The sequence below is a fragment of the Humulus lupulus genome, chromosome 3 (genome assembly GCF_963169125.1).
Source record: "Humulus lupulus chromosome 3, drHumLupu1.1, whole genome shotgun sequence".
In the NCBI taxonomy this organism is placed as follows: domain Eukaryota; kingdom Viridiplantae; phylum Streptophyta; class Magnoliopsida; order Rosales; family Cannabaceae; genus Humulus; species Humulus lupulus.
In genome coordinates, this window is record NC_084795.1 from 234160996 (window position 1) to 234175402 (window position 14407).

Consider the following 14407-nt stretch of genomic DNA (forward strand, 5'->3'; position numbering starts at 1 on the left):
TCCAAATAAAGAAGATCTAATAGACGAAGGAAGGTGAGGTGTTGGAAGCCTTTGTTGTGTAGAGCTTTGAGGTTATTACATTGAAAGATCTTAAGATATCTCAAAGATGGTGGGAGCAGCCATTCCTCTGGAAATGAATCCAGCCTATCAAAGAGGACATTCAACAAACCAGAGAGAAGAGCTCCCCCAACCATTGACTCAGCCATGGTTTCGGTTTTTGGAGAGAAAATATGAGAAATCAATATGCAGAGAGATAAGGAGGTTGTGTGTATAGAGTACTGATGAATTTTATTTTTTATAGCATAGAATAAGAGATGGTGGGAATAAAAGTGTAACATGATACTCAAACTAAAGAAAAACAATAAAACAAGCAACTGGTATAAAACGTTTTCTTCATATTAAATTGAAATCTGAAAAATTCTAACACGAATAAATAAATAGATATATATATATACACACACACATATTGATTATGTACAAAACGTTTTCTTCATATTAAATTGAAATCAGAAAAAAAAAAAAGCTATACCTCACAGAGACGAAAGACTTTCAGCAGCTGGGCTTCTAAGGTTGTGACCTGAAACCAAGATTCTGTAATGGGTGTTAGAACTAATAATAAAAATTATATGCACTCATACTAAAGAAAAATAATTAAACAAACAGCTGGTATGCACAAACAGAATGTGGTAGCATGTGATGTTAACCCCACTTAATATTCTGAGTGAATCAATTTTTCCATGTGCGTTCTTTTTCTTAGAACAGCTTAACATCAAGAAATATATATATGTAATTATATGTTGTATTACATTAATTAATTTCTCTAGTATTTTGATCAATCATGAGCCAATTCATATTCAAGTAGGTAAGTTTCATAATGTCTTTTCAGTGTATTTCCTACACCCTGCAATAACAATGGTGATAGTTAGAGGAGATTCCTTGTCCAGATTCAAATTTATTGCAATTAAATAATCTTTTCATTCTTGCCCACATTATAAATGTTTCCCATAATCTCTCTAATGCATATTTTATAATCTAAATATCACCTCTTCCAAGGCCATAATCACACTTCTTTTGGTTATCCTTATTGTCATAAGATAACTAAAGTGGTATTATATCAAAGAGTCCTGTACATACAGTCACTCTATTGGTCATGGTATAATTGCGCATCTTAGAGAAGATCTTTCCTTTCCAGTTTATGCCATTACCAACATGAAAGCCACCTCTGGTAACCACCTGAAAGGCATCAGTACCAAAAAAAATCAATTCAATAGTTCCTACACGAATGAAACAAGTCGAAGCCCAAGAAAAAGAGCTAACCTCTTTGTACAGATTGCAGAGGTCAACACGCTTTCCATTAAGTATGGCATCCGGAAACTCAGCAATCACACTTTGAGGGATAAGTTGGGTATGTCCTCGAAGCATTAGTAACTGCATCACATCCTTCAAAAACTCCTCCTGCAGGTGAATGAGTGATTATGGGAGAAACAAGATAACCAAACACATACCACTGGAGAAAAAGTCGGGTATGTAAATTAATTCATTAATAATAAAATGAAAACCATATACTTGTACAGTAATAGAAGTTGACTCCCAAGCTTGTTGTTGCCCATATTTTAAATACCAGAAACTCAATTCAAACTCTGAGCAGAACATAACTAACCTCTGAACAAGCATGTATTGGGCTTCTACCATAGCCATGTTTCTTCAAAGGCAAAGGATTCAAGGAAATAATTTGCTTAGCCTGTGATGAGCTTGAGAATGATTTATGCTGAGTGGCAAGAGTTAATCCTACTATGTTGAGCTTAGTGGGGGGAGCAATTGGAATGTTTGCCTTAACTTGGCTTCCATCATGCCAATCTGCCTCAGAAGTTCCTGAAAAGGGTGCCATTTTTGGCTGACGAACATGAACAAATATATTTTGTCATTTTTCTCTGTGTTCTCTCAATCTAAAACAATCCCAACATTAACAAATATATACATACTGATTATGTTCAAAACGTTTTCTTGATATTAATTTGAAATCTGAAAAGAAAAAATATAAATATACCAGCGGGGTTACCTGGTTCTTGCTTCGGCAGTGTCGTGGTCGTGTGTGCTTCAACGGCTCAACGGAAGAGAGTGGCAAGAAACTAAAGACTTCAGTAGGCCTGCTTATGGTGTTCTACAGTTGGATTTCAGTATAGAGAGAGAGAGAGAGAGAGAGAGAGAGAGAGAGAGAGAGCGCGAATGTGATAGAGAGAGATTAGGGATTCAAATTTGAGAGATTAAGGATGTAACGACCCAGATTTTCAAGACTCGATAATGCGGAAATATAAATATTTTCATTTAACAAAATGTCTCAAAAACCCATAGAAAAAAAAAACTTTTCAAAAAGTCGTATGACCATACTTAACATTTAGTTACAAACATGTTTTATAAAGATTAGAGTGAGCCTAGTTTAGGAAAATTACACAACATTTCCAAAAATAAAAAAGGCTTCCCAAAAGGTCGGTCCACATGTACATTTGCAAGGAAGACTCCAGCGTTCACTGCTCTGCCTTGCCCTTGCACTTACCTACAACATGAAACAACTAGGTAAGTGAAAACGCTTAGTAAGATCAACTTTCAAACAAAGCACCTAGAGAAATAGGGATCCGGACCCATCCGGACCCTACACAATCAATTTCAAGAACGCTAAAGCGTCTTGGCAAACTTATGGTTATGCCTGATAACCAAGGATAATTTAATTCATATCTAGATAAAAATCCTGCACTCAGAAAAATCCCAGAACAAGCAGATATATTATATCACAACTATATCTTATCAACAATTATATCCCTGCACTCAGAAAATCCCAGAGCAAGCAGATATATCATATCACAACTATATCTTATCAACAAATATATCCCTGCACTCAGAAAATCCCAGAGCAAGCAGATATATTATATCACAACATAATTCGAGACCAACGCTCGACAATTTCCAACAATTCATGCATAACGCGCCCTCCAACATAATTGCTAATCTGTAAAAGAGAACTGAGTCTCTACACTAAGATCTAGCCAATAAATATTCTCATCAAGGGTAACTATCGTGTTACCTAGGGCATCGCTACTTATCCAAGAGTGTAATCCAATTTACACGGTTTTACGGAGACTTCTATGTTAATCAGTGGTGCTGGTGAGCAGTTTCCCCTAGGGTGTTCAGCCTCACTCAATCTTGGCAACCCCTAGTATCTCTAGGCACTCTCACTGAATGGCCAATATTCACGACTGCTATCCGGGAATAACTTATCAGAGCACTTGCTCGGATTCTAACCGTCCAATGATTAAGTAAGCATGAGGGCCCCTAGGTCCCATTTATCTTGGCGCCCCTAGGTTTAACCAGCTTATCCTCATCTCATGGCCACCCGTCGCGGTAATGAACCGGACATAAATAAAATCAAGCAGTGTGACGGGGATCAACCGTCTAGGATATGACGGACTTCTACCGTTCATATTTTCTAAATCAGCACTCACTAGACTAACGTCTCTAAGCAACTTTCTATGACAGCCTATATATATGCATGTATCCCTATACTAACATACAAGACAATAATCATTTCATGTTGCAGCCATACAATATAAGTTGACTTACTTGGAGTCCTTAGCGCTCAGCAGGTTTTCACCCTCCAACGTTCAGTCCAATTACGCTTAGCCAATACTGTAGTTATCCATACAATATACTCGGATTAATTATGGCACTCATAATTCATTATTATTATTTTGGGCAGTTTGGTCATTTTAATAAAAGTCATTTGTAAGGATTTATAATCCTTATTTGGTTTTACACCTATTAAGGAAAGTCATACAAAATATTCGAGACTAAACCCTAAGTCTTGGGGAGACCTATCCTAAGGTCTCGATACCTAGGCTCGGGTATCACAATGGTATTTCCCCACAACCCGCTAAAAATCTTATTCTTTCAAGGTATCGCTATTAACCCGCACTTTCGACTAGTCGGTCAAAATATGTAAGATTTTAGCCGGTATTATATCCAGAAAATACAAATAAATTCCTTAATTATTTTTAAAGAAAATAAACTCTTTAAATTTTCCTTTTAGTTTTCTTAAGGTTTTAATATCTAAAAACCGATTTAAGAAAATTGCCTAATTTGTCTTAATTAGGAAAACCGTTATAAATTTCTCATCTTGACTAATTAATTTTCCAAAAGCAATTAATCAATTTTTACTTACTAGAAAAATAATTCATTTAATTATTTTATCAAAATATAGGGTTTTAAACCCTCTTTTAATTTATTAACTATTAATAAATTAAATCTCTTATTTTTAGAAAGAATAAAAACTCTTTAATAAAAATAATTCATTTAAACTCAAAGGGGTAATTTTAGTGAAAATATGATTTCAAGACTTACCAATTTATATCTTGAAATAAACAAAATTTTACTTTTTACCTTATGTTCCAAAATCTCATTTTTACACTAAGTGTGAAAAACATATTTTTCACATTTTTAACTACATACTTCGTTAGTTCATAACTTGAAATTTACTTACCCAATTGTTACAAAAATTCCCCAATTCCATTTTTGTTATGCCATTTAGGTCTTTGTAAAATCTTAGGTCAAAATGAGCATTTTTTATTGGTGAAATCATTTTCCAACAATGAGGTAAAAATGACCTTATTTTCAAGTCCTTATTTTTTTCCAAACTTTGACAGTTAATAACTTTCAAACCGTTCAATATTTTCTTACCACATTTTACAGTGGAATAATAGGTTATGCCAGAAATATGTCCACAAAATTTTAGAAAAAACTGGGTTCATTTGCCCTATACAGTGGCTGTCCAAACTTGGTTCCGAAAATAAGAATACGAAAAAACAGTTTTTTACCTAAACTTTGAAATAGCATAACTTACTCATTTCTAAACATTTTTTAGTGTTTCAAAAGCTCAATTTTATGTACTCAATCTCAACAACATCACAGTACCATTTAATTTTATAAAAACAATATACAGTGGCTGCTTGCCCCCTTGGAAGTCACAGCTCAAAACATGTTTTGTTTTAGGGTATCCTACAAAACCCTTGGGGGTTTTGGTTCCCATTTTCAAAAATCAATACACATGCATCATAAAAATTATTAAACAACTACCATAACCTTATTACATCACCAACAAGAAAATTTAAGCATTAGATATACAAAATAATGCTTAAAACTAAAAACCCTACAACAAAATCATCAAAAGTAAACTTTTTACCTCTTTGGTGTTCTTGCTTAAGGTTTGGACCTTCCTATTAGCTTTGGCTCCTCCAAAACATTTCAAATACCCTAACCAACTTCCCCCAACAACATAGTTAATTAGCTATTTGAAACTCTATGCTTAAAACTTTACAAAAGCCTAGATTAGTGAAGCTTTACCTTAGGGAAAAATACTTCCTACACCAAGACTTAGCCTCCAAGTTTTCCTTGGTGTTCTTGAGGTTGAATATTGAGGGAACACTTTGAGAGGTCCTCAAAAAATCAGATGAGTGAATGAGAGAGGGAGAGTGATCGGTTCTTAGTGTGGGAATTGCTCACAAAACTCTTCAAAATATCACAAAGTACTTGAGTGCTTTTCTACCCACTTGCCCACTTGACTTCTTCATTAAATGGGATTTAATCTTTATAAAATTGGGTTCACACCACTCTAAAATACCACATGGCCGGCCAACCCTTGCTATATATATGATCATTTCAATTTTTTTTTTATAAAGGTTATTAATGTTTCATAAGAAGAAAAGTCCAAATTGGCTTTTGACACCTTTTTCACTCTTATTAAGTTTTAATCACCAAACTTAACATTAATTAATTAAATTAAATGTCTCTCACATTTAATTTAATTAATCACATAATAAAATTTAAGCTAAAGTCCATTCATGGAATATAATTCCCCATTTCGGTAAAATTAGGCATTTAACACAAAATGCCCTAAAATTTCCATTTTCTTTTAGGTTTATTATTTTGGACCAAAATTTAACTTTTATGAATGTATTTTATGCCCAAAATATAATTGCCATGATTTTTTTCATTTTATTTTCCGAGATTTTTACCCGATCAGGGATTTTGTGTCAGTCCAGGACCGAAAGTCTTATCTTGACTTTTAAAGTCACAAAATTCATATTTTGGCTAGCAATAGCTCATGGAATACTTACAAACAAAATATGATATTATTTAAAATAATATTCTTAACCCGGGGGAAAAATCCCGACTCGAGTCGTTTAAAGGTACCCAAAAACGTAGGACGTTACAAAGGATTCAGTTTTTTTTTCATTTATTTTTTATTTTCTCACTTTTATTTGGCGCCTAATTACTTTCATTTGCCGCTTAAAAATCTTTCTATGTTTTGGACTTATAAAATGTCGTATCCTTTGGTTTTAATGTAATATTATATGTAATATTTTGCTTTTTTTTTAATAAAATAACTCATTTTTAATTGAGTAATGATATGTGCACCTAAAATATACACTCAAACATTACACACAGTGATATGGCAGTTTAGTCTAGCCAATCACATTTATTAAAATTGGGACCCACTGTTTTAAAAACCAGTGACACGTCACTGTGTGTAATGTTTGGGTGTATATTTTGGGTGCATATATCACTACTCTTTTTAATTAATTCTAACTTTATAAATATGTTACAAATTAAATTATTATTGTTTCTATCATAATTTGAATTTAAACATATAAATTATTATATAAACGTATAAATACAAAGGTATATAATATTACAAAAATAAAAGAAAATATCAAGTTTTAAAAGTTCTTAATTAATAAATATTTTTATAAATATACTTACATAATTTAGTTATTTTTTAAATATATATTTTTTAAAATCAATTTCTGTAATTTCCTTTTGGCCCCAAATTTCAAAAATCATCTCTATTAAATCCTTTACTAAATTCATTTCATTTTTAAAAACCCCAATTATAATTAAATAACATTTAATCCAATAATCTTGACTAATCAAAATTCTTTCTTTTAATCCCAAATATTATAATTAAATCATAATTTATTTTAAATCTCACAAATTTTAGGATAAACCTTCCATCCAATTGGATATATATTATTATTTATTCCAATAAATGATAATATAAATTAAGAGGGAAATATCTCTTTATAGTCTCAAAACTAGTATAAGGGAAATTGGTGGCAAAAGTACTCAATGTTTTGGATTTCTTGCGATTTAGTACCCAATTATTTTTTTAGCGGGAAAAGTACTCAATATCAAGTTCCATCAGTTTTTGTAGGTACCCACTTTAATAGAGCCGTTAATTTCTGTAGGTACAGTAAGGGATCTTGATCACCAAGAGCAAGAACACACCATTGATCTATCATTTAGAGGCTTGACAATTAGTTCTAAAGTGGCACACTATGACATTCGTGCTATGTTTAATTGTCAAATTTTTAATTAATTAAATGAAAAATTATTTTTTTAAATGTTACCAAACAACACCATCGTTAATGAATTTTTAATAAAAGAAATCTTCTTTTATTAAATATATAATAAGTAATTCAATTAGCAATTAATATTACAAAAAAGTATTAAAAATTTAAACAATTATTTAAATAACTCATTTTTTAACTAGTAGCTATTGTGTGTTGCAAATTATTAATTAATACTTTTTTATTAATATATTTACATAAAATATATTAAATTATATTAAAAAACTACAAATTAAATTAGTACTTGTTGATTAGAAAATTTGTATTGCATTAGACAACAGTTTAAGTAGAAATGTTGTCTCATGTTAAAAATATGCATGTTACAACGGTCTCATTAGAACTGTTGCTTCATGTGAGTTTTAATATGCATGGCACAACAGTTTGTGAGCGGCTGTTGTGTCATGTATATTTTTAACATGACACGACAGTTCTACTACAAACGTCATCTCATGCATGTCATCTAAGTACAATTTTGTAGTAGTGCCATCAGTGGCAAATATCTACTCCAAGATCCTTGAAAGTCAATGACACATGCTCTGAGCATATCTTCTAAGATTTGATTTGTTCTCTCGGTCTGACCATCCATTTCTGGTAGATAAGTTGTACCAAACTTTAACCGAGTTCCCATTAATCTCTGCAGACTCTCCTAGAACGATGATGTAAACCGAGCATCACGATCACACACAATAGAGACGTTCAAATGGTAACACCTACCTATCCTATGCAGGTTTCAAACGTTGAACTCTATCACCAGGGTCTAAACCATCTGTTGGTTATTCTTGTGTCAGTTTTCATTCATGTGGGGGATTGTTAGAAAAAAAAACAGTAATGAATAGTATTTTTGTTGTTGTCCCACAATGTTTATGAATGAAAATTTGCATTAGATAGAAGTTATAAATAAGCCTTAGTGGTCTTAGTTTCAATTACACCAAAATACTAAATATATGTATATGTCTTCCTTTGAAGATTAATATATATATTTTTTCAGTATATTTTTTCCTTTTTACTCTTTAGAGTTCTTAGATCTTTTGTCGTGTGATAGAGTTCATGCATATTTGGTTCGACGAAGTAATTGAGTTACTTGTCGTTCACCGTTGTATCCTGGGAGATAGACGTTGAAACCTCTTGGAGGCGGCGAATTTGTTTTAAAGAAACCGTGTGTTACAGATGCCTCGATTTTTTTTTATTTTGTTCATTATAATTTGTCTAAATTAATTATAATTGTCATTTATATTGTGTTATTTATAATTATATTATTGTCATTTATATTATAGTTATTTATATTGTGCCATTTATAATTATAATATTATTATTTATATTATAGTTATTTATATTGTGTTATTTATAATTATAATATTGTCATTTATATTATAGTTATTTATATTGTGTTATTTATAATTATAATATTGTTATTTATATTATAGTTATTTATATTGTGCTATTTATAATTATAATATTGTTATTTATATTATAATTATTTATATTGTGTTATTTATAATTATAATATTTGAGTATCTTTAATTTAGAAGATATAAATATTGTATTTATCATATTGCGTTCATTCAAGTATTATATACGTTATGTTTATCCTACACCTACGTTGTGAGGACTCGTTGATCCTCATGACATCCCATATTTATACTCCAACATGTACTCTCGTTCATGCAGTATGCTTACGACACGTGTCATAATTCAAAATTAGTTAGTGTTTGGTTTGAGGGAATGGATTGGAATGGAGTTTCATTCCATTCCATTGTTTGGTTGATAAATTTAAATAGGATAGGGTTTTCCCAAGGATTTTTCATTATACATTTTGATGGAATTGTTATTACACTGAAAAATCAAAATTGGGTGGAAAAATCATTCAATTCCATTATTTACATTATTATATCATTTGTATATTATTAAAATATGTGATTCTTATATTAATTACATTATGTCCCCTTATTTATATTTACGAAATTTTTATTTTATTTTCATTATTTCATATATATTATATTATATAATCAATTTTTTAATAAAATGTGATAATAAAGTTATATATACATTAAACTTGAAATGGTATTGTATTATTTTTTTGTACAAATTTGTGTGTATGTATAATTTGTGAATTTTGTAAAATCCTAAATTGGCTATCTTAAATAGACTATATTTTTTTAAAAGCAAAGTCTTTTTTTGACAAGTTTGAAGTAGTTGTCCCGACATTACGTCGCGACAACTTATTTTTTCCAGATTTGTTTTCTTAAGTCTTACTTCTCTAGAAATCATCATATCTCTTTATGGTAATTTTTAGACTTGAAATTTCGTCCATATATGTTGATATTTTGCCCATATATTTTGATACTCACTGAGAAAAGATTATTTTATTTATAAGAAGATTTTTATTTAAATAAAATATACTTTTCCTTTTTTAGACTTTGAGACTTTTTATCAACTGATTAAATAATATTTTGTGATATTTTTTATTGACAAATTTCGTGGTAATGAGTGGCTGTGTAAAGAAAGATTCAAAAAATGTAGTTTCCTTTTTTGTAATAAAGAAATTTTTTTTCTAAATAATTACATTGTCAAACTTGCTTGTGATTGTTTCCTTTGGAAATTTGATCATACAAGGATCTTTCGAGCTAAATAGATTATTTTTATTTATAAAAATATTTCCTTTAAATAAAATATATATTTCCTTGTTTGGAAAAGAAGACTTTAGCTCTTTCACTTCTTATTTTTTAATATCATTTGTATTATTGAGAGAGTTCTTCTTGTCAGATTAAGAGTGGGTACCTTAATCTAGTATCTAGCACTACAAGAAAAAAATGCTTTCAATAAGACCAAAAATGTGTTATCAAAACATACCATAACACTTTTTGACGTGTTAAGACCGAATATGTTATCGTAGGTCAAGCTACTTTACATAACACTTTATCATTGTTATACAAATGTGTTATTATACTGTCAACGATAACACACTTTCTGTGTTATTTTAATAAATAGATAAGTGTTTAATTATATTATTTATAGTCGATTATATAACACATTTCAATACTTATAAATTTGTGTTATACTACACTTTAGTATAACACATTTTTTATGTTATACTACACTTTAGTATAACACATTTTTTGTGTTATATAATGAAGTTTGCATAACAAAATTCTTTACTTATAAAAAGTATTATTGTAATAGATATTATAACACATTTTTCGTATTATTTTAATATTTAGATAAGCTTAAATTCTCATTATATATTCATTTATATAACACTAATTTATTATATTATATTTTTATTTTTTATTTATATAATTAAAATTAGCTTTCTAATATATACTAGCATCATCAAATGAACTTGATTTTCAAATAACAAAAAGTAAAAACATTCAACATTGTATTAACAATCCACAAATTAGTTTAAAACATTCAACATTGTCATCAACAACAAAATGTTCTTTAAGTATTCAAGTAGTCTTAAATATTCAACATATTGAAAAGTTACAACTTTCAGCACAAGATATTCTACAGCTGCCCAACACAAATCCTTCAAAATTAAGTATCCTTTTCTATTTCGCTTGTCACATCTACAAAATAAACAAAGAAATATTTTATTGTTATTATCTAGCATCACAAATTACTTCAAGAAAATTGTTATGGAAATTATTTCCAAGAGAGGACACCACATACAAAATAATGAATTCACAATGTGAGAATTTTAATTGATTTTCCATACTGAAAATTATTGTCTTTTACAGTGCCATCTATAGTGGTACAGCTAGCTTTCTGCTCATTCTCATTATCCTTAAGTGCATCATCAAACAAAACAATTTATGTAAAAATTGCATCACTTAACAAGCTTGATGATATTCTTTTTAGAAATGAATAAAAACAAGATAATTCTTAGATAATATTAACATTTAATGAACGAAACATACCCTTCTTTTGATGAAAAACCTTCAAGCTTTTCTTTATTATCAGCTGCATTAGATGAGTGGACAGTAGAAGCAAGGAAAACTGCAACCAAGAGGCAGCCAACGCCAGGGAAAAGGATCTCAACTTTATTAATTCTATTGTCTAAAAAGTAATTCAAGGTTGTTCCTGTCACCATTAAAGATCGCAACAGAAGCAAAAAATTCAGTATCCATAAGAGTAACACAAACAAACATCAACATTTAGAAATGGTCAGAGAGAGAGAGAGAGAGAGAACGAAAGAAAGGACCTATAACAACTGTTATGCTCTTCTGTGACTCCTAAGCCAACAAAAGCCCAAGCATACTGAGTTGAGAGATTTCCAAGGCTAAGTACCACCCCTCCTGCCTTTGCAAACATCACAGAAGGCCAATTATCCTGCACCAATCACCCTAACATGAATCAAAACCAAATAAATACAATACAATACAATACAACTCCATTATGGCAAACAGATGAAATTTTCATTATGCTGTGTTCCTTATCACTGGTCTCTCCAAATAGCACCACATTCATCAGAGAGAATAGAGAATGAATGAACTAAACTTTATCCAAATATATGCAAGTGTTGAATATTTGTGATTCAACACTTGTAATGAGCTAAAAAATATAATCAATACTGAATTAATCATGAGAAGGAGCAGCCAAAAGAATTATAAAACAAAATGAGGGAAAACAAGCCCAAATTTAGAAGGATTAATACTATAGTCAAAGAGTTTTTCGATATATTTTTTTGGCACCTGTTCATCTCTCAGACAAATGAGAAAATAAATTAGTTGGTGATAAAGCTCATCAGTAACAATATGTAAAGAAATTTTACCAAGAAACATAGCAACTTAAAATTTGATTTTCTTTTAAAATTAAACTTCATGAAAATTTAATGTTAGACAACATTTAGCTATATTAGTCTCATTGTTTAGTAAGATTTCTTATGTCTTAAAATAAGGTGTCAAAAAAGCAATTAATAAGATTCTTACTGTTGATTTTCTCCTCTATCTCCAAGTTCAAAGAATAAATTTAAGTAGAAGATGAAAGGAAACAACCAACAAAGAATAAACATATTTCTGAAACAGAATGGACCACAGTTCAATATAAAAGGCATCATGAATGACTTATGCAAAACAAAACTCCATATCTCTATGCGTGTTTATATTTCATTAGCATAGCTGAAATTCCCAAATACCAAAACTAAACATGAATATGAAGATATTGGGACAAAGCAGAGAAACATTCCCTCTTAAAATAAATACAAAAAACAATGTTAAACCAATAAACAATGATACATCATGACACATTTCTTAATTAACCTGTCTTTTAACACCCAATTAATAAGACAATAAACAAAACATTAATTTTTTAAACCACTAAAAGAAGAAGAAGAATAAGATATAATTACCTGAGCTGAATATGAAATAGATAGATAGATACAAATATAACTCCAAAAATTACAAATGGCCTAATACGGAGAAAAACCCATATGTAACTCTGTTATTTTATTTTGGGTCAAAACTGAACAACAAAGAAATGACAGTAAAAAATAGTCAAAGTAACACTACTCACTCAGTGACCAAAAGTGAAAATGAAACGTTAACATAAAAGTTTATTGTTATTTTGTGTGATCAAATTAAGGTCTTCTATATATGTATAAAAAAATAATTACGTACAAAAATATATATTATTCTCACAATAAGACCAAAAATCTTAAGAAAAGCTTAACAAACTGGTGATGTGTGTGTGAGTGTATTTTTTCTTCTTCTTTATTATTACATAAAAATTATATCCAGAATTTAAGTACAATAAATTGGCATCACGTTAACATCCTTTAATTATATATATTGGGTCACTTTTTGTGTTATGGTATACTGTAAAAGCAATTAATTAAGCAAGAACTAATTTTCTCAAGAGGGAACAAAAATAACAAAAAGACCATATAAAATAGGCAACTTAATTTTTCTGATAATGGTGAAGAGTTACTTAATAGGTCTCATGTATGCACTTTGTTAGCTCATGAAATTTATCTTTAATATGTACTGAAAGCCGTGTATGGGCACTATATGTGGTGCAAACAAATAGAGATATTGACACCTAGAATAAACAACCAAACAAAAAGCTAATATTATATAGGTTTTTCTTACTTTGTTTTGGAATCATTTGCAAATGGCTTGGTGTGGAAAAAAGGCCCCTCAGTTGGGTACCTTTTCCATGTACGGTTCCCTTAAAGAAAATCAGCATGAAACATGCTTGATTTGATTATGTAAAGACAGTATAGTTGACCTATTTTGCTCCGAAATCAAAGTCTTATATTGTTAGTAGACTAGCATTGGCAATGAGATTATATAGAATTTAAGATAAATGATGTTGTTAATAATTGAATTTGGAACCAAAAAGTGGCACATATCTAAAAACAAACCAGTTTCATAACTCAAAATTGGGTCATCTTTACCAGAACACAGGCTCGATTCACCTTGATTTCTTCTACTTTGGCCCCAAAATCAAATTACATAATTGTCAAAAGAAAATAAATATCTATATAATAAGTACTCAAGATCATCAAAGTTAGTCAAATGACAAACACAAAATACCTGTTAAGGTCAAGTATGAGATTCTGGGTATTACTATAAACCACTAAATAAAAACTACTAGTTAACAAGTATATTATTTTCTTTTATAAACTCTCTCTTTTTTTTTTCTTCTGTCATAGCAATAAGTAATAACAATAATAATAATATTACTAATACTAATATTCTTAATACATAATAATTACAAACTTTTTCCACAAAATATGAGCAAAATGAGAGCGGAATAAAATGACTAAAAGTCAATCTAAAGAAAACAGAGATAAACCATATACACACGTACATACATACATACAATGTGTAGTGACTGAAACATGAAAGTTGGAAACTCCCAAAAAAGAAAAATGTATGAATAAAAGAAGTTGTCACTATTGCACAAGAAAATGTTAGCATGTCTTATTTAAAATAAAGAAAAAATAT

At 29.9% G+C, this 14407-nt stretch overlaps 1 protein-coding gene across 1 annotated transcript; it reads right to left on the reverse strand.

The window, feature by feature from the left end:
• Positions 1–832: 832 nt before the first annotated feature.
• On the reverse strand, positions 833–2178 carry LOC133825466 (AT-rich interactive domain-containing protein 4-like). The gene is made up of 5 exons (XM_062258400.1): positions 2060–2178; positions 1661–1894; positions 1318–1455; positions 1135–1233; positions 833–901 (listed from the first exon to the last, which is right to left on the reverse strand). Exons 2-5 carry the CDS (start codon positions 1886–1888, stop codon positions 833–835), a joined length of 534 nt encoding a protein of 177 aa, XP_062114384.1. The 5' UTR covers positions 1889–1894; positions 2060–2178.
• Positions 2179–14407: the final 12229 nt, after the last annotated feature.